At 38.8% G+C, this 18,702-nt stretch overlaps 1 protein-coding gene across 2 annotated transcripts; it reads right to left on the bottom strand.

Annotated features, from left to right (window-relative positions):
- Positions 1–482: 482 nt before the first annotated feature.
- On the bottom strand, positions 483–15,813 carry LOC146472555 (DELTA-alicitoxin-Pse2b-like). Of its 2 annotated transcripts, XM_085119275.1 has the most exons (3): positions 15,754–15,790; positions 12,545–12,651; positions 483–2,048 (listed from the first exon to the last, which is right to left on the bottom strand). In XM_085119275.1, exon 3 carries the CDS (start codon positions 2,003–2,005, stop codon positions 530–532), a length of 1,476 nt encoding a protein of 491 aa, XP_084975401.1. In that variant the 5' UTR covers positions 2,006–2,048; positions 12,545–12,651; positions 15,754–15,790; the 3' UTR covers positions 483–529. The 2 variants fall into 2 exon arrangements, with proteins under 2 accessions (XP_084975401.1, XP_084975400.1); XM_085119274.1 differs by lacking the exon at positions 12,545–12,651 and having other exon boundaries at positions 15,754–15,813.
- Between the last annotated feature and the right edge of the window lie 2,889 nt (positions 15,814–18,702).

The raw sequence follows: 18,702 nt of genomic DNA, 5'->3' as shown, positions 1-18,702 counted from the left end.
TTTTCTTCTGCATCCCTGCCTAGTACTCGATTTGGATCCTGATCGCGATCTTGATCTGGACTCTTGACATGTGGTGAGCACCTTTTTATTTATTTACTTATTCATATATTTAACCCAATAAATTCAATTCATAATATTAGTTATTACAGCTTAGTACAAATTGTACACAAACTATTATTACAGGCATGAAGTCGAGGAAAGTCAATGTTTAACTACGGAAATGATGTACAACAGTCAAGGCCCCAGTTGTTCAAAGGCCAGATAACTTTATCCGCTGGATAAGGCACTATTCAGGGTCTAAAATATACTTCACGTTCAACGTTGTCCAAGGTTTACGTACACTCCCAAACTTAACTGTGGTTAGAGTGTGCATATTCGCTTGTACAAGAGGAAATACTGAAATCTTTTCCCAGATTGAAACTGTCGGATAGTGACTTATCCACAGGATGAAGTTATCTGGCCTTTGAACAACTGGTTCAAGATTATTAACAAACTATGTCATGGCTACAATTAAGACAATTATTTCTTACTAGGGCACCCCGGGGAGACCATGCTTATTGCTCGAGGCACTTTGGATTCCTACTGAATTATTTGTTGTTACAGGAAACAAACCAAATAAATATAATTTATTATCACCATGCCTGCCAGCTTTTTGCACAGCATCTCTGCTAGGCATCCTCCACACCTGTTTCCGAAACCCAATATTCTTGTTGTAGCAGTCGCATACAAACCCAGGCACCTTCCAAGAGCAGCCATGCCCTTCCAGATCTTCATGGGTGTTTGCTTGTGCCGTGAGCTTAGAGATTCCTGTGTCTTGTTTCACCGATTTGTACTGAACGCACGATTTCCCTTTACAGGCGCACCAGACTCCCAATCTATATCCACAGTCGTCGGGATGGTGGCAACCCTCTGCAGCCAGCGAGCACTCAAATTCAGGAGATTCCTTGGTTGAACCCCTTGTGTAGTCGAATTTCTGTATGTGAACCATTCTGCTTTCTATGAAGGGGCAGCCATAATTCAAGAAGCCGAGGTAGTAGTACTGCAGATTTACAGCTCTGACGTAGTTCTCTGATCCAATACCGAATCGGCTTTGCAAAATGTCCCAAATCGATCTAAAGGTGTGTTCAACAGATGCGTCTGATTCACCAGCTTCGTTCAAAAGTTGCTCAATTAGTTCTTTGCTCCTGTCGTTCATCAGCTTATTGCGGGTTTCCTTGGTACCCCCTTTGACAATGAGTTTGTCTACGGTGTTCATGTTGCTTGCCTTGGACTCTTCACTCTTGCTGACGTTTGCACATGCCTCGACCCCGACCTTGCTAACACTTACGGGGCCTGCAAGTTTAATGCAGCTGTTCACCTGAAAATCCCTCTGACTGTACGACTTTGAACTTTCTGCAAATGTCGTCTGCTTGATGCTTGATCCACGCTTCACAGACGTTATCACATGGGACCCGTATGTCTCCAAAAAGACGTTGTATGCCTTCCAGGAGTTTGCAAGCATCGGAAGTTTAAATGCCAACGGTAGCTTTTCAAAGTCCTTAAGGAAGTGTTTGGTTAGGTTGGAAATTTCAACGTTATCTAAACAATCCTTTTTCACCAGGATCTTTTCTGTCAAGGCGCGGACATTTAAAGCCATTCCACTCACTTGAGATTCCTTGGATTCTGTCGTCCGTATAACACTGTTGAGGGTGGTGCCCAGAGTAAACGCAGACTCGAGGGAGGCTTCCAAACCAGCTGAGGCGGCCATTTTTGAGTAAAAGGATTTGGTGCTTTTGTAATAATCGAAGTTACTGCCTGAGTAGTGTAACTTCTGCCTTTTAAAGCAGGTTTCCGGCAAAGTCTCAAACACTTTCGCCTCGTTTTCCTGGAAGTCGCCTAATAAGTTTGTCTTCCGAAGATTGATCCCTTTTCCAAGCTCATCCGTGTCACTGGTCGGCGTACCTTGCGCTCCTATATTTCTCAACGTGGCTGTCAGGCAGATAAACAGCAACAATGGATAAACCATGGCTGACCTTTTTTCCTGTGTCCCTTCGGGAATGTGGCACAACCTGTAAAAAGATCAAAAGAAAGATGCTTTCCTCAGTAGAATGGTTTTCCTAGACTGCGTGTACCTTCTATCGGTTATGAGTTTCAGTGACAATAAATCGTCAATTCGCTTCCTTACTTGGATGACTAGAAATGGAAGAGCAAACAGAATCGTTGAAAAATATCTTTCTCAATGATTTTCTTAAAATTATTTTATATATCTGATTTTACGTTAGGTGGGAAACTGGCCAACTGGGTGCCAAAACTTTTAATTTTAATCTCATTTTTTTAGAAACCATGAATTAAGAAACCTTACTATTCCACTACTATTCGATTTTCGAAGTTTTTGGAATGTTTTTGACCACCTGTGTTTTTGAAGTGCATGCTTTATAGTGCCAAACTTGATTTAGCGTCGCCAATTCGTACTTCTCAACGCTACAATGATTCTCCCTTAAATAAATAACTTTGCTTGCATACCCTTGCCGCATCACTTAACTGACTAGGGTAATATATACATTTAGCTAAGCCTAAAAGCGGAGCTCCACAATTTCTTTTTAATAGCATTTATATACATGCTACTCTGCTTATTGTATGAACGTAATAAGGTTCCAAATTCTTCATCCTGTCTTGAGTTATATATATCTTAAGTGCATACAAAGCAAACTTTTTACGCGTCAGCGGAAAATGTTTTGAGCCATAAGCTGTTCTTGTTGATCGTGCGAGATCACATTGCTGAATCCGATGAATCCGATGAGCATGCATAAAACGCTTGTGGATGAAAAAATTACGCTCTCTCTCAAATATTTTTCCTGTGAAAACTATTAATGTATTTGTGTAAAGTTTGAAATGCGTACAATAAAGAAAACTTAGCTACCACGTAATGTTTCCACACGTGCAATTTGGCCGCTCGGATAAAAATAAAATATTTGTTTCAAAATTTATTACTTTGTAAATCTTCCTCGTATAGAAATATTTAAAGTCTCATAATAAACGTTACAAGAAAAGAAGTAAAGGAAAAATAATGTTTGGTAATGGTTCGAAATATTTGAACGTTTACTTTAAAATTAGGGCGTACTGTTTACAAATATGCGCTGCGAATGACGAGCACAAAATGTTCAAAACAATTAGGAATATTTCTCCTGAAGAAATAATTCTAGTCTCTAACTAAAATTTAAGAAAAGAATACGGGAAAAATAATGTTTAGTTGTGGCCCGAAATATTTCAGTGGGCGCTTAAAATTAACGCGTGTTACAAAACTTATGCGCTGTGAATTGCGAACGAATTACACAAGTCCAGCACAAAATGTTCAAAACAATTCATAACTCTGTGAATAAATCTCTTACAGAAATAATTTTAGTCTCTAAGTAAACGTTAACAAAAGGAGAATACAGGAAAAATTATGTTTGGTTGTGGCCCGAAATATTTCAGTGAGCGCTTTAATTTAAAATTTTAGCGTGTTTACAAAACTTATGCGCTGCGAATGGCGAATGAATAAATAGAGAAGCCCAACACCACATTTTCAAAACAATTCATAACTCTGTGAATATTTCTCTTACAGAAGTAATTCTAGTCTCTAAGTAAACGTTAAAAAAAGGAGAGTACAGGAAAAATTATGTTTGGTTGTGGCCCGGAATATTTCAGTGAGCGCTTTAATTTAAAATTAGAGCGTGTTTACAAAACTTATGCGCTGCAAATGGCGAATGAATTCGAGAAGCCCAACACAAAATGTTCAAAACGAGTCATAACTCTGTGAATATTTCTCCTACAGAAACAATTCTAGTCTCTAAGTAAACGTTAACAAACGGAGAATACAGGAAAAATAATGTTTGGTTGTGGTCCGGAATATTTCAGTGAGCGCTTTAATTTAAAGTTAGAGCGTGTTTACAAAACTTATGCGCTGCGAATGGCGAATGAATTAGAGAAGCCCAACACAAAATGTTCAAAACGATTCATAACTCTGTGAATATTTCTCCTACAGAAACAATTCTAGTCTCTAAGTAAACGTTAACAAACGGAGAATACAGGAAAAATAATGTTTGGTTGTGGTCTGAAATATTTCAGTGAGCACTTAAAATTAGAGCGTGTTTACAAAACTTATGCGCTGAGAATAGCGAATGAATTACTGAAGTCCAACACAAAATGTTCATAGCAATTCATAACTCTGTGAATATTTCTCTTACAGAAATAATTCTAGTCTCTTAGTAAACGTTGACAAACGGAGAATACAGGAAAAATAATGTTTGGTTGTGGTCCGAAATATTTCAGTGAGCGCTTAAAATTAGAGCGTGTTTACAAAACTTATGCGCTGAGAATGGTAAGAGAAGTCCAACACAAAATGTTCAAAACAACACATAACTCTGTGAATATTTCTCCTACAGAAATAATTCAAGTCTATAAGTAAACGTTAACAAAAGGAGAATACAGGAAAAATAATGTTTGGTTGTGGTCCGAAATATTTAAACGTTTACTGCGTGTTTACAAATGTGCCCTGCGAATGATTTACACAAGTCCAACACAAAATATAACTCTGTGAATAGCTCTGTGAATGTTCAAAATTGATTGATCCACAAATATTTGTCGTATGGCAACGATTTAAGAGCGGCTGCCTGAGAATATCGAGAACTCGCGGTCAAAACTGAAATTTCGGATTTCCTCATATTTTGTCAGAAGAATCCCTTCAGAGAACTATTTACGAAAATAACATTAAAACTTTCCAAAGATTTTTCGTTTTCGAGAATTCCGGCATAATGTGAAATGCCGTGATCGCGGCGCAGCCGGCGTTAAATTTTGACGAGATTTGGTGCATTTTCAAAACGCTCGGGAAGGAAGACGGCTTAGCGTATTAAAACGATCTTTTGAAATTAAGTTAGGCATCCTTCTGAGAATACGAACGTAGGAAAATATTGCTGGAGGATTCTTATTTACATGCAGTTTTCAAAGTCCGAAGAATCCTATTTTCAGCATTTTTGTTGACACTTGAAATTGTGAAAACTTTGCGGACAGAATTCTTTTCCTGGTACATCGAAATTTACAATGAAAGTTACAGTAAAGCAAAGCTCTATTCTTGTGCTGCAACATATCAAAAATTCAGCTTGGGTAATTTAAAAGCCAGCCTTTGACGGAATAAAACACATAGGGAATTTTTGACATATTTTTTCAAAAAATTCCTGTGGTCACGCAAGGACAAGATGACATGTTTCAATAAATTATTGTTTGTATGTTATTTTTACCAGAGAATTATAAAATTCTTGTTCCAAAACTAAATCTAATGATCTAATAAGTTTTGAATTGTTTTATATACCTTAAATAAAATAAGTCTAACTAGGGAGTGAGATGTAACCCCAAATTTGAAAAGGTTAAAGTGTCATGTCACCTTTCTGCTCGTCCAGATCTCAACCAATTTTTTTTCATCGTCACATGGTGCATCTAGAAGTACTTCTAGAACCAAGTATTTATGATGTATCTTACTAAATAAGAACTTGTTTCAATAATAAAGCTAATAGCAGGCGTTAAAATCACTTTTGGGTTTGTGAAGCTGTGCAAAGCAGGCTTGTTTTCTAGATCACAGCCTATCAACAACATGCTGACTGTTGAACTCCTCGCATGTGAACACTTGAAAATGAGGAAATATTTCGAGGCAAAATCTTGCCCTGGTACATCGAAACTTACAACAACAGGTATGCTTGAGGTATGATCTGTTATTTTACTGCAACATGTAAGAAATCTAGTTTGGGTATAACATTTATAGTCAAGTGTTAACAAAATGGTCAGTCAGTGGTCAGTCACGCAAGTACTGGTTAACACATTTGAAATACATTTTATAGTCTTTATAATATATTTTCCCGAGAGAATGACAAAGCTATCGCTACAATACAAAATGTAATATTCTAAACAGTTTTTCGTTGCTGAATATTCCTATACAAAAAATTATTCACAGTTAGAGTGAGTGATAACTAATGCCACAGCAAAATTCGTAAAGGCCGATTGCCGTGGCATATAACGCAACGTCAGAATGATCGACAAATTTCATTATTGTACTTCACGCAACTAGTACGTTTTTCACTAAACAGAAGGGTGACAATCTGCTCAGTTCTTAAATGAATCTGTACGAAACAGCGACATTTTCTACCTCACAGTCGATAGCTAGGGTTAATGACATGTTTACGTTTTTATAACTACAGTGTAGTATCCGAGTTGTATTGCCTGCCGCTTCGATACCGCTGATATGAGATAAAATTCCATTTTGCCCGGCGCTTTGGCATATTTTCGAGGAGAAGGTAGATCACCTACACGTGGTATTGCTCACTGAAGACGAAACTTCCATCAAACAAACGTTGCGGTATTTTCATCTTTTTCGCACTGAGGAGTTCAACTAACCCGTGTAGTCTGTCTGTCTGTCTGCCTGTCAGTAAACGACCTTTATCGTAGCTAATTAAACAGCATTTTCTGAGTCTTTTTGAGTATTTTCTTCCATAGTAAAGAAAATAACATTGATTTAAAGCTGGTTGCAACGCATTCAACTTGTTAATAGATATATAAGTTTGCTGAAAATAATCCCTAGATCCCAGGCGCTTGCTTTTTCCAACCGGCCCTCAAACAATCTTGAGTGAATATGACATTTAAAAAAGAGGACAATGAATGAAGTTAATGCGGGGAGAAGAGGAAGCGGGGAAACTATTGTTTTATCTAAGAGGAGGGTACCATTTGGTATAGAGACACAATACTCTGGTCTTAGATGGAAAGGTGACTGATAAAACTTACAAAAAAAAAAGAGAGAAAATAATATTCAAAAACCGCAATGGTCTCAGCAATCATTTTATCGCTGTGGCTACTTTAATTTGAACGAATTTTTAATCTCCTTCAGTACACACATACCCTTGCACGAAAAAGGTATTCAACAATAATCCGAAGTATTTCCGCACTACAGATGTCATTTAATAGTAACTGCAGGTTTCTCATGCTCACAAAAAAAGCAAAGCAATATGCCATACCTCTAAGGCCTTTATTCGATTCACCAATTATGATGATGATGATGATGATGATGATGATGATGATGATGATGACGATAATGGTGGTGGTGATGATGATGATGATGATGATAATGATGATGATGATTTTAGAGCTTATTCAGGCATATATGAGTTTCGCGAGCGCGAAGACGAGCAACGCTTGCGGAATGCTAGTCACGCAGATTTCTCCCTCTCGGCCCCTTCCGACTAAACTAGACGTCTTAACTAGATGTGTACGGTCTTCGTTGGCGGTAGCCTCCCACGCAGTCGTTTTGAGGGGACTCGGGGAGGAGGTAATAAGAGTCCCCTAAAAACGACTGCGTGGGAGGCTACCGCCAACGAAGACCGTAGACATCTCGACGGCGCGGGCAGATGGTCTGATTGTTATTCGACTCATCCTTTCAGAATATCAAATTCCATCAATGTAAAGGCTGTTGTTCTTGGGTCATCGTAGGTTGATCAGAAATATCACCGCTGTTTGTATTCCATCAATGTAAAGTCAGTAAACGTAACTTCATATGTTCAATCAACAACATCAGATGATCGATAACTTTACTAACATGCGCGCACGAGGATTCATTACATTTCACTGTCAGTTTTGTCGTCAGCAAACACCTTCCTGGCGTTGGGACCTGGATGACTGGAGATATCTTTTTGGCATTCACCCAAAGAAACGCAGGTTGCTGTAATAGTACGAACTTTGACCGCAACCGGACTCGTCGTCTATCAAGGACGAAAATGAGCACGGAGCCATAAATGCAACCGAAAATATATAGAAACTGCAAAATATGACATCGCGGAAGAAGAAATACAGTTTCTAGTATCGAGCAAACCACTCCAAACCAAGAACGCACATTGCTATTTATAACCATTTTGCGTCATTGTTTATAAATAGCAAGTTTAAAATAGCTATGTACACAGTGATGGCCATAACATGCAAACAACATTGGTTATTCTCTGGTGCTCTTCTATCCGGATCGGACTGAGAAGGGTGGACTATTGCTCGCATTAATGGGGATGGTTCATTAAATGCCTATTTGCAGGCATTGGAACGGTAAGTGCTCATTCAAATATATTATAGCCGCAGTGTAGCCGTTAAAGATAATATTATGGCCAGCCTTGCACTAAAGTGAAAGCATGATTTTCTCTACCGGCTCTGATATCTCAGTTCTGTTTATGATATATAGTCTAGGACCTGCAAATTGAAAACACAGATACCTTGTTCTTCAGCTTTTAGAATTCTCGTCTTCGCTTGTCCAGCTCAATGTAAGTGCCTGTCACGACGTTTTATTGACAGTGAGGATGAGATGCATCTTTGACAAACCTAGGATTTATAAAAACTGCGACTTTTGCGGAACTTTTCTGAACCAAAGGCGTTTTTCACGCAAGTCGATTAGTAATTTAATGAAACATTATCGCCTGTCGGGGGTTGCAGATACATTTTGATATGAAATATTTACTGATTTCGTTTCGTATCCTTCGCATTGTTGACGCTGGCGTACCGAAGAAAGCGTGACATAACACCTGAGCGTTTCATTTTTTTGTTTGCGATCGGTGATCGCCTACTAGGAATGAAATTATTTTTTATAGGGATAAACCCATCAACACATGAGATTTTGTTTCCGAATAACAACTTAGTTTTATTTCCCAGAATTGAAACATAAACAATAAATTTATTTTAAACTTATTTTAAAACTTGTCCTTGCGTGACCACTGCCATTTTTGAAAAAAAAATTGAAATGCCGTATGTGTTTACTTCCGTCAACGCTTGGATTTTAAATTACCCAAGCTGGATTTTTTATATATTGCAGTACATGTATAGAGCTTTCCTAAAGTATAATACTTGCTTCAAATTTAGATGTACCAGGGCACGATATTTGTCCGCAAAGTTTCCACAATTTCAAGTGTCAACAAAAATGCTGAAAATAGGATTCTTCGGACTTTGAAAACTGCATGTTAATAAGAATCCTCCAGCAATATTTTCCTACGTTCGTATTCTCCGAAGGATGCCTAACTTAATTTCAAAAGATCGTTTTAATACGCTAAGCCGTCTTCCTTCCCGAGCGTTTTGAAAATGCACCAAATCTCGTCAAAATTTAACGCCGGCTGCGCCGCGATCACGGCATTTCACATTATGCCGGAATTCTCGAAAACGAAAAATCTTTGGAAAGTTTTAATGTTATTTTCGTAAATAGTTCTCTGAAGGGATTCTTCTGACAAAATATGAGGAAATCCGAAATTTCAGTTTTGACCGCGAGTTCTCGATATTCTCAGGCAGCCGCTCTTAAGTATTTATGTATAATTTGAAGTATGTTAAATATGGAAAATTACCGACAGTTGCCTGCAAAAATGCATTTAATTTCTATGCGGCGTGCGAGTTGCTTACTCACCCAGCTCACCACATGTTTGTTTTCAACTGACATTTCGCATGTTTGTTCATCGCTCTCGGGTTTCAAATTTGCTTATTAGTCGCCTGCTTTCTCGACATATGTAGTTTGACAACATATTCAACGAATACAAGAAATTAGTGTTCTTCAAAATTCTCGTTTGTTGTTTTAAAAGAAGCCATCCCACTTCCCGCCAAAAAAACGTCGGTTGCCGCACGGGTTGAGTGTGACATTTCACTATGGCTTACATAGAGGGGCGGACGTACGTACGTACGTACGTACGCCGGACGGACAGTGACGTCATAACCAAAATTTTTCGCATACATAGGTTTACCAAAATCTCTTATCAATGGGGCTCCGGCGCGCGGAGATCCGCTACAAATTTCATATTCCAGGAAAGAATAACCGTTGAAAAAAAGGAAACTTTATGCAAACTGAATCTTTTGAGTTCTTTTAAAATTCAGTTGGGACGTAGCTCTGTCTCCGGGCATCGCATTTTTGTTTGAAAACTTGTAGCAAATGATAGGGATGAAAACGAAAACTTTGATGAAAATGAAAACTTGTAGCTTGGAGCAAATGATAGGGCAGAAAGTTGTCAAACTCAGGGTAGCACTTTTTTCAAAAAATAAAATGAAAGAAATAATCGTTACCGGTGTTGGATGTGGCAGGTTTTGTGGGTGAACAAGCGGAAACAAGCCAATTGACTTTTCTTGGTCTGTGCTTCGTCTTTTTCCTCAGGAAGTTTATGCTGGTGGACAGTGTTAAAGGGACACAGTCACCTGGTGCACATGCGCATTAGATATCATTTTTAGCTGATTTCCATATCACACTTCATCACAAGTCTCGCGCTGAGAAGCGCGTCCTTTGAAAAATCTAAACAAACCTTGTCGAGTCGAAGTATTTACCAGTCGAAATAGTGATTATAGACCTAATGTCATATTAGAACACTCATTTTCTTGATACCATGAAGAATTTACTGATGGACTTGTCCAGGGAAAGCCGAACGTCAACAAATGCCTCTGAAGTCGAAGAATTATTTAATCGTTTATTTCGGTATCCGGTCGTGTGAAAAATTATCTTAGCTGTTTCTACGTTTCACAGTCAGCACAGTGTTTGCATGAGAAGCAAATTGAGTTCAAATATTAGTGGATATGTCAATTTTAAAACGTAGCGAATCGACTGAACTGCAGTATAGCGAAACGACCGATAAGCTTTATTTCTGTTTTCAATCATATATTTTTATAATTTCGTTTGTACAACTTTTCCACTATCTAAATTTAGAAACCAAACCCATGTAATGTGCAAGAACGCTTGCTCGACTCGTAGAAAACAAGGTTCTACTAGAGGTTGTCCTTGTCGAGGAGATAATCGACTGTGTGCCGAAGCTTGTCTTCGTCGGAGCTCCAAACGAAAGAAGAAGAAAAGATTCCCTCCGCACGAACCTTTCATCAGGTTGAGAAAATGCGATTTTCCAAATATATATCATGGTGATTTGTTCTCCAATGTTTTTGATTGATTTCTCTCATTATTTTAGTCAACGCAGGCGATTTCTTCCGCTCGGCGCCTTCACGTTTCTCACCTCTTCTTTTCATGTTTTGTTGGAGGCGCGATCCATACTGTTCTTAACCAAATATGATAAAATAATATCATTGGATGAGCAAAAGCATACCCAGAAACAGGTTTTCAGTAAAAGATTGAAAATCCAATAAAACACTGGGAAGATTGAAGCGGATTTCTGGATGTATTCGACGCGTATTTTTGATTTCAGGTTGAGGTAGACGCTTTTCAAAACTGACAAAACTAGTGTCCAGGTCAGCGCGTTCAGAAAGCTGACTTTAAACGGTTTCAACATTTGCTTCAACATGCGTTCAACACGGTTGTTGAACCAAATGTCGGAGGCGTTTGAGCAGGTCGGCGTTTGAGCAGGTCGTTCAACATTATTGAAAGCGTAAAATATGTTGAAAACTTGTTGAAAGTGTGTTGAATCAAACTTAAATTGGTTTTAACTTTCATTCAACATCGCTTCAACATTTCCTTTGTTCTTGAAAATTAATGGCGTTGAAACCGTCTGATCACTCCTTTTCCGTTTAACTTTTGTTGAATGAATGTTGGGCGAATGTTGAAGCCGTTTAAATGGGCTTTAAGTAGAGAAGACTGTTAATTGCGTAGGGTGGTTATCTTAAGTATGCCATCCCTTACCAGTATTTTTACTGGTGCATGTACCAAAAGACTAACTGAGATGTCGACTTGGAAATAGCAACCTTCTACTGACATCGAGGTGTTCGCAGCTCGGTAACTATTCCCAAAGCCGCTATTCACCGAGATTAATTAAAAGAATAATTGTTTTAATTGGTATGTACCAAGGAAGTGAACTCCTATGAATACGACCAAGAAAAAAAATGACCACATTTTGACGCTTGCGGCGCGACAAATGCACGCTTTCGTAAATTCGCGTCATGCCCTTTTCACTTTATGCAAATTTCCACATATTTTCAATCTCGGCACAGTTAGAGTTCTCTTTGGCGTTTTGTTGCGTTAAATAGCCACAAAACCCTTCACCTTGCTTAAAGTACTGATCACTCAAAAGTAAACTAATTCAACGCTGAAGAAGAAGAAAACGTTTTTAGCTACTCTAAGAGGAAAATGAAGCTAGTTGGACGTTTTGGAAATCTCCGCTGTATTTATTTGTGCCAGGTAAAGAACTGTTTTTCTCTTTGATTATGAATGGTACAAAAGAACTTTCAATGGACGAATTCAACCGCAATTATCCAGAAATAGCCACCTCTTCTATACTTAACTGCATGACCTTTAATTTATGAGGGTTATTTTCAGTGCAAGCGAGCGAAACAGGCATTCCGCAGCAAGTTTGATTTGTGACTCAGTTGGGGTGCCGACTTCGGCTTCGGGTTCACCCGCCATCATGTTCCTCAAGCAAAACCTTCTCAGGTATTTATTGAATTTAGCTATTTTAATCTCTTACAGTGGTTAATACAAGTTTTAAGTTTAATTTTGCTGGAATATGCTAGGATAAAGATGAAGTCAATCTCAGCTAATCGCCAAACCCTGTGCGGATGCTTTTAGTTCGTTTACTCTTGACAATCGATAACAACATGGCCGATTTACCTCGAAAAACAGTGAGTAAAATATTTCAGGTAACGGCTTATACCTGCCAACTTCACCTCTGCGGGTTGAGAACTGCAATCTCACGCTTACGGTCAAACTTCTCACGCCTGGTTCAAAAAAATGCGGACAATAACAGCCTTAAAAAAATATGTAAACTCAAGCTAATGCGATAAACCAAAATTCCATGGAAAATGAGTAAATAGCGATACATCAAAATTATTCGGAACGTCTTCGGAAGTCTTCGAAAACATTCGGATATAGACTGGTCGTTTTGGAAAACCCCGGCACACCTAGGATAAAAAATCTATAATAAAGAGCAAGACAGCACGAGAAAACAGTTGAAATTATACGGAAGAGCAGAGGGAGAAAGAGCAAGACAGAGAGCGAGAAAAGAGACGAAAGTATACGGAAGAGCAGCGGGAGGAAAAGTAAGACGCGTAAAGACGGAGTATTTTGCCGTTTTAATCGTCCCTATGCACCTTGTGGAAGCGAAGATACTACTTTTTTGTTTATTGGTGTGACGCCACAAATTCACGCTCGCCCGTGTGTTCTGAAAATAACGTAATTTCATGAACTTTGCTAGCAAACAAATTAATCATCAGTAGATGGCAAATCATAACCTCTTTTCTAAGGGAATTCAGGCTTAAATACAGGGTATGTGACCGTTTCAATTGTCTCTGCCCGCCTTATAGAACCGGAGATTTCACATTTTATGTTTGCCGCGACGCCACAAATTCACTCCTTGTTTACCTTTCCAGCGGAATCAGGTAAGCTCTTGGAACGAGTTTCTTCCTGTTTCTGCTCAATGTATCGATTATGCAGTAGTCGATCAGTTGGAATCCAGTGAACAAAACTCTATGCAAATATCACTTTCAGCGGGAAGAAAACCATCATAACTCGATAAATACCCGATTCTGTCCTGAATATTTACCTACAGTGTACATAATGTTTGGATATTTTTTGGACCCCCAACTCCACATAAATCATGTAGCTTAGAATGTCAGTTCTACTGAAATACCTTGCTCCCCTGTGTAACAGTTTTAACCTTTTAAAACATTGTTATTGTTATTGTTATTGATGGTAAGCAATTTGCCTCATATACACTAAGATTAGATATAACTCCAGAAAGGATGAGGAATTTGTAAGTTCATTACGTTCATACGATAAGCAGACTTACATAAATGCTATTAAAAGAATAATTGTGAAACTCCGCTTACAGGCTTGGCCAAATATATAAATTATTCCGGAGCTAAGCCGCGCGAATTCGAGCGAAAAAGATATTTATCTATATATCGTTGAAGGTGTCCGTGCTGTTGCCTGGCAACAGTGCGAACGAAGTTTGAATGACGTCAGACAAAGGGAAGGTTGCTAGGCAGCAACAGGTTGGAAGACAGGCTTACGTCAAACGCAACTCATGTTAATTCATTGAGGGCTGAACGTGTTTATTCATCGAGCAGTGAAAAATGTTTACTATTGGTGAAACACGACCAAATTGTGATGCAAATGAACCACAGGAGGACGCACAAGGGACAAGACAGATTCGCCGAGGGAGATTAAACAACGAAACTCAGCGCGAGCAGCGAAGAAGGAGACGAGCAAAGACAAAAGACAGCATCACTTCGAATCAACTATCCACGTATAATAATGGTCAATGTTTGGAGGTTGTAGCGGACCAGTCAGATTGCGTAAAACACCGAAGCGATGAGTTAACATGTCATAATACGTTCAAAGCCACGTGATTTAAACTTCAAACTGAAAAATTATATAAAAATACACACAAACATACATTACTCGATATTGTTTAAAGTATGCCAATGCTTGAGGGTTCATATGTAAAGTAACTATAAATAGAATATGAGATAAATTCGAATAAATTCAAAATCCGACTTGTTCTTAGGTAGTGACTGAAAAAATGAGCTATTTTTAAAATCTTTGCAGCTGCGTTAGTCTATTGTAATATTCCAAAAACACTTTCCGTGTCCCATGGAATTCTTCACTCGTCCGCTGAGTCCATACCTGCTGATTCTCCATACAGGTAACTGTGAAATCGACGTTTTGTCGCTCAAAAAAATATATGCGAAACAAATATCTTTTTCTAATCTTTGGCTCCTTTTGTTTGATAGTATTATTTATCGCCATGACACGTCTTTGTTTCTTGAGGTCATTTAGAATTCCAAATTATCGGAGCGTTTACTTGAAGGCCCATTTTGTACGAATTGAAACGTCTTTAGGCTATTTTAATGGCCTGAATGGATTTTTTGTTCGCCTTTGCTGGTACTAGTACACAAATTTTGGCACAGGAAAAATACACGTTCCTTTACGCTTTACTTTTCTTCTTTTATTTCTCTGAACAGATTTTCGAACATTTCGGTGACGTGGTTTATCGTAGCCTTCGAAGTACGTGTCTTCGGAGGCTGCTGTTTATTTTTCTGTGCCATAACGCTTAATGACCGCGCGGAATGCTTCTAACGTTACGCTGAGTTTTTCGATTATTGCGTTTCTTTTTCGAAGTATTTATGATTGCGACCTGAGCTGCGATGTTTCCCCCAATCGACAATTTAAAAAATAAATACGGCGCATTGAAAGACATTTGGTCAAAACAAATCAGGAATTGGTAAGAGTACTTCATAGATAAAAAGTAACGCAAGATTATCATATTGAACCTTATAGTTTGGGAGAACGTTTATTTTCTCTTGGACTTAGTAATGCAGGATTCATTTGCTTTGCGGCAAATTCCCATTTGAGTCAATTTTTTCACCTGATGGGACCAGACTGGTTAAAATATTTACATTTGAATTGAACAGCATATTAACCGAGTAAACAAACCATCTTCAAGTCATTTAACTTTACGACTTTCGTTCGTTTTCGAACTATCGAAAAATTTTAACATTTTTAGTATCACTTAGATGGATATTTGATCATGTATGACCTCTCAAATATCAATTTTTTGAGAAACTAAATTCGTAAATGAAAGTTAGTAAGAGAGAACATCTGATACAAAGAAACGAAATCTAACATTTTTGTTGTCTGTTCTCTCAGCAACTTTGAGCGCGAAAAAGCTATATCAGAACGTTGCCCAAAAGATTAAGCAATGGTTAATTGGAATCACGTTCTCTTTTAAAAAAGACCATTACTGTTGTGGAATACCAAAAGTAGAGAAAAAAAAACAGGTTTTGAGTGTGAACAGGTCGGCCTTATACTAACCTAACCTTTGATGCACCTCTTATGTTTCTTGGTCCGTTCCTTCCGATGATCTAAAAAAATGGTATTTTTCCTGAAAATTATATCTGACCTCAATTTAAAATTCTAACCTCAGGGTGTTTAGTTAGCATGTGGGCAATTTGCACACAGAGAAAAATGACATTCCTTGAATTTGTTTTACTGGTTACTAGAATTCCTAACCAACTCTCTGCGAGGTTTTTATGTATCTTTTTATGTTGCTTGTTTGTTTGTTTGAGGTCTCACGATTAAGCAATAGAGCCATCGAGTTGACTAGTTGTCGTCGTTTGTCCCAAAAGAAAAAATCAACATAAAATGCCATAGGACTTGTGTGCACTGAAGCTCCTTGAAAACGATTTCACGCTTCTGGCACTCGTCAAAATTTTCACCTTGTTTTGGAGTAATTTTCACTTCTCTCAGGTTATTATTTGTCTAAACAGTTTTCTATGTCCAAATTGTTTCAATGAAAAGAAACACCTCTTTAAGCGATGAGAGTGTGGTTCCCTGAACTCAATGTGAGCCACTATATCGGGGTTTCAGAGAACACTAAAGTGAAATCTCCTGGAGAGCGTTAGCGAGGCAGCGCACTATTCTTTATAATAGCTGAATAAAAACCAAATTTGTCGGATGTAAGATCGGAAGCATGCGCAGTCGGTTGGTATTTTATTGTACGGGATATCAACGCTTGCGATGACGTCACTTAAAATTGCACGTGGAAAGAGATCTGTCAGGGCTCCAGTAGATTTATATTATTCTTCGCCCGTTGAGGCAATAAATTTGACCGTTGAGTTAAAATCTCTGCCCGTTGAGGTGAATAATTCAACCTTTAAGTCATATTGTTCTTTGTCTGTCAAGGCTAAGGAAAAGCTTACAACCATAGATTCAAAATGTAGATCCTGATCGCTCGTTGAAGCTATAAACCCTTCGACGGGATGGTAAAGGGGTTATGCGTGACGTGTGACCTCTTTTAAGTCAAGAGGCTGCAGTTTGAGGTGAATTCTTAGTCCTTCTTACCTGTTGCCTGTTGAGATCATCCATTCGACCGTCGAGTCATTGTTTCTCAACCGTTGAAACAATAGAAAACTTCTCGAGTACAGTATTAAATTGTCCTTCGCTCGCTGACGCTGAACATTCTTCAAAATACGTCCGTATTGCTGAAAGGCCGCTAGCGAATTCTGAAGAACATGAGCTAATTGTTGACATTTAAATTTCAGTTTTGTTGTTGTTGTGTCAGTATTTTCTTCCAGCTCTGATGCCAGCACTTACTTTCACATTGAAACTCCTAGTTTAGAAAATTAATCCAAATAATATCGTTCAAGAGAAGTTTACCAAGGTACGTCCGTCTATCGAAAACAAAACAATCGCCTCACACCACCTGTTGTAAAAAGATTTTTTTCCATGGTTTTTTTATGTCCCCTTGTAACTGAAAAAATGCCGTATTCCGATGCTATGAGTGACCTTTTTTTAAGTTAATTATTTCAATAAATAACATCAAAATGATACAAAACGTTTGTATTGGGATTGTTCAAAGAGTTTGTAACGTCAAATCAAACAAGCGAGTAAGCAGAGACGCTCTCCATTTAACTAAAATCAGTTTCGGTTTGAAATTCCATTCCGCAAACTATTCGTCTCAAATACACAAGTGGAAAAACTTCTTTTCAATCGTTCACAAATTATTAATCTCTCTGGTAGATAAAAAAAAAGTACGTGATGGTGTAATGACATGATCTCATTAGTCCATTATTACCCCAGTAAAGAACGAACTATCTTGTGACGCCTCGCCTTATGGACTGGGAACAGCCCTCTCCCACATCGTCGATGAAAAAGAAAGGCCCATCTCCTACGCCTCGAGGACCCTATCTCCTGCAGAACGAAATTATGCCGAACTGTGTAAGGACGGAGCTGCGGTGATATTTGGACTCAAGAAGTTCCATCAGTATCGGTACGGACAGAAATTCAAGATTTTTACAGACCACAAGCCGCCCTTGGGTCTGTTTAAGACGAAACCGTGTGGTCATTCCAGCAAGGGGCCAACAACAGCTTCTGGAGGACTTGCCCAACACCCATCCAAGAATAGTCAGAATTAAACTCTGGCGCGTTGCTACCAATGGTGGCCTAGGTTGGATGATGACATTGAAGCTAAGGTCAAGTCGTGTGAAGTATGTCAGTTACATAGGGCAGCACCGGCCGCTGCTCCCCTTCATCCGTGGGAATGGCCTGAGAAGCCTTGGTCGCGCATACACATAGACCATGCAGGGCCAGTTTATGGGACAATTATTTCTTATTGTGATTGTGATTGATGCATATAGCAAGTGAATGGAGGTGTATTCAACATCCAGTATCAGTGCGACAGCTACCACAGAACTTCTTAGAAGAGCTTAAATTGCCACTCATGGATTGCCTGACATGTTAGTTTCAGACAATGGCACGGGATTCGCGAGTACATAATTTGGCACCTTGACGGCGAAAAATGGAATTTTACCTCTGAAAACTGCCCCTAGACAGCCTTCGTCTAATGTTCTTGTTGAGAGATTAGTCCGTACTTTCAATGACGGGATGAAAAAGTTGGAAGGATCGGAAGGTACAGTGCACACCAAACTCAACAGATTCTTGTTGGAATATAGATCAACGCCCCAGGCAACAACCGGAGTTACACCAGCAGAGTTGCTTTACAACCGCCGCCTGGGTACCCGACTGGATTTCATTGGACCTGATGTAAGGCAGCGTGTGCAGGCAGGAGGACAACCTACCTGATTCAACAGTGCACACTGCGAAAAATCTGGTACCACACACGGTAGTAGAGGAACAAAAGGATGCATCCACAGAGCCCGTTTCCATTAACATGGAGGAGTCAAACGCAAGATCCCTGACAAGGAGCTTTCAGCCCAAAAGGAGAACCCCAAGTTATTTAAAAGACTATGTAACTGTTTGAACGTGGA

This window comes from Pavona decussata, unplaced genomic scaffold (assembly GCF_977016875.1).
Source record: "Pavona decussata unplaced genomic scaffold, jaPavDecu1.1 SCAFFOLD_98, whole genome shotgun sequence".
Lineage (NCBI taxonomy): Eukaryota > Metazoa > Cnidaria > Anthozoa > Scleractinia > Agariciidae > Pavona > Pavona decussata.
Note: the sequence above shows the minus strand (reverse complement) of the source record. Positions and strands in the feature narration are given on the sequence as shown.

Excerpts from the sequence above, each read along its gene's own strand:
- LOC146472555 (XM_085119274.1), bottom strand. The coding sequence starts at position 2,005 with ATGGTTTATCCATTGTTGCTGTTTATCTGCCTGACAGCCACGTTGAGA.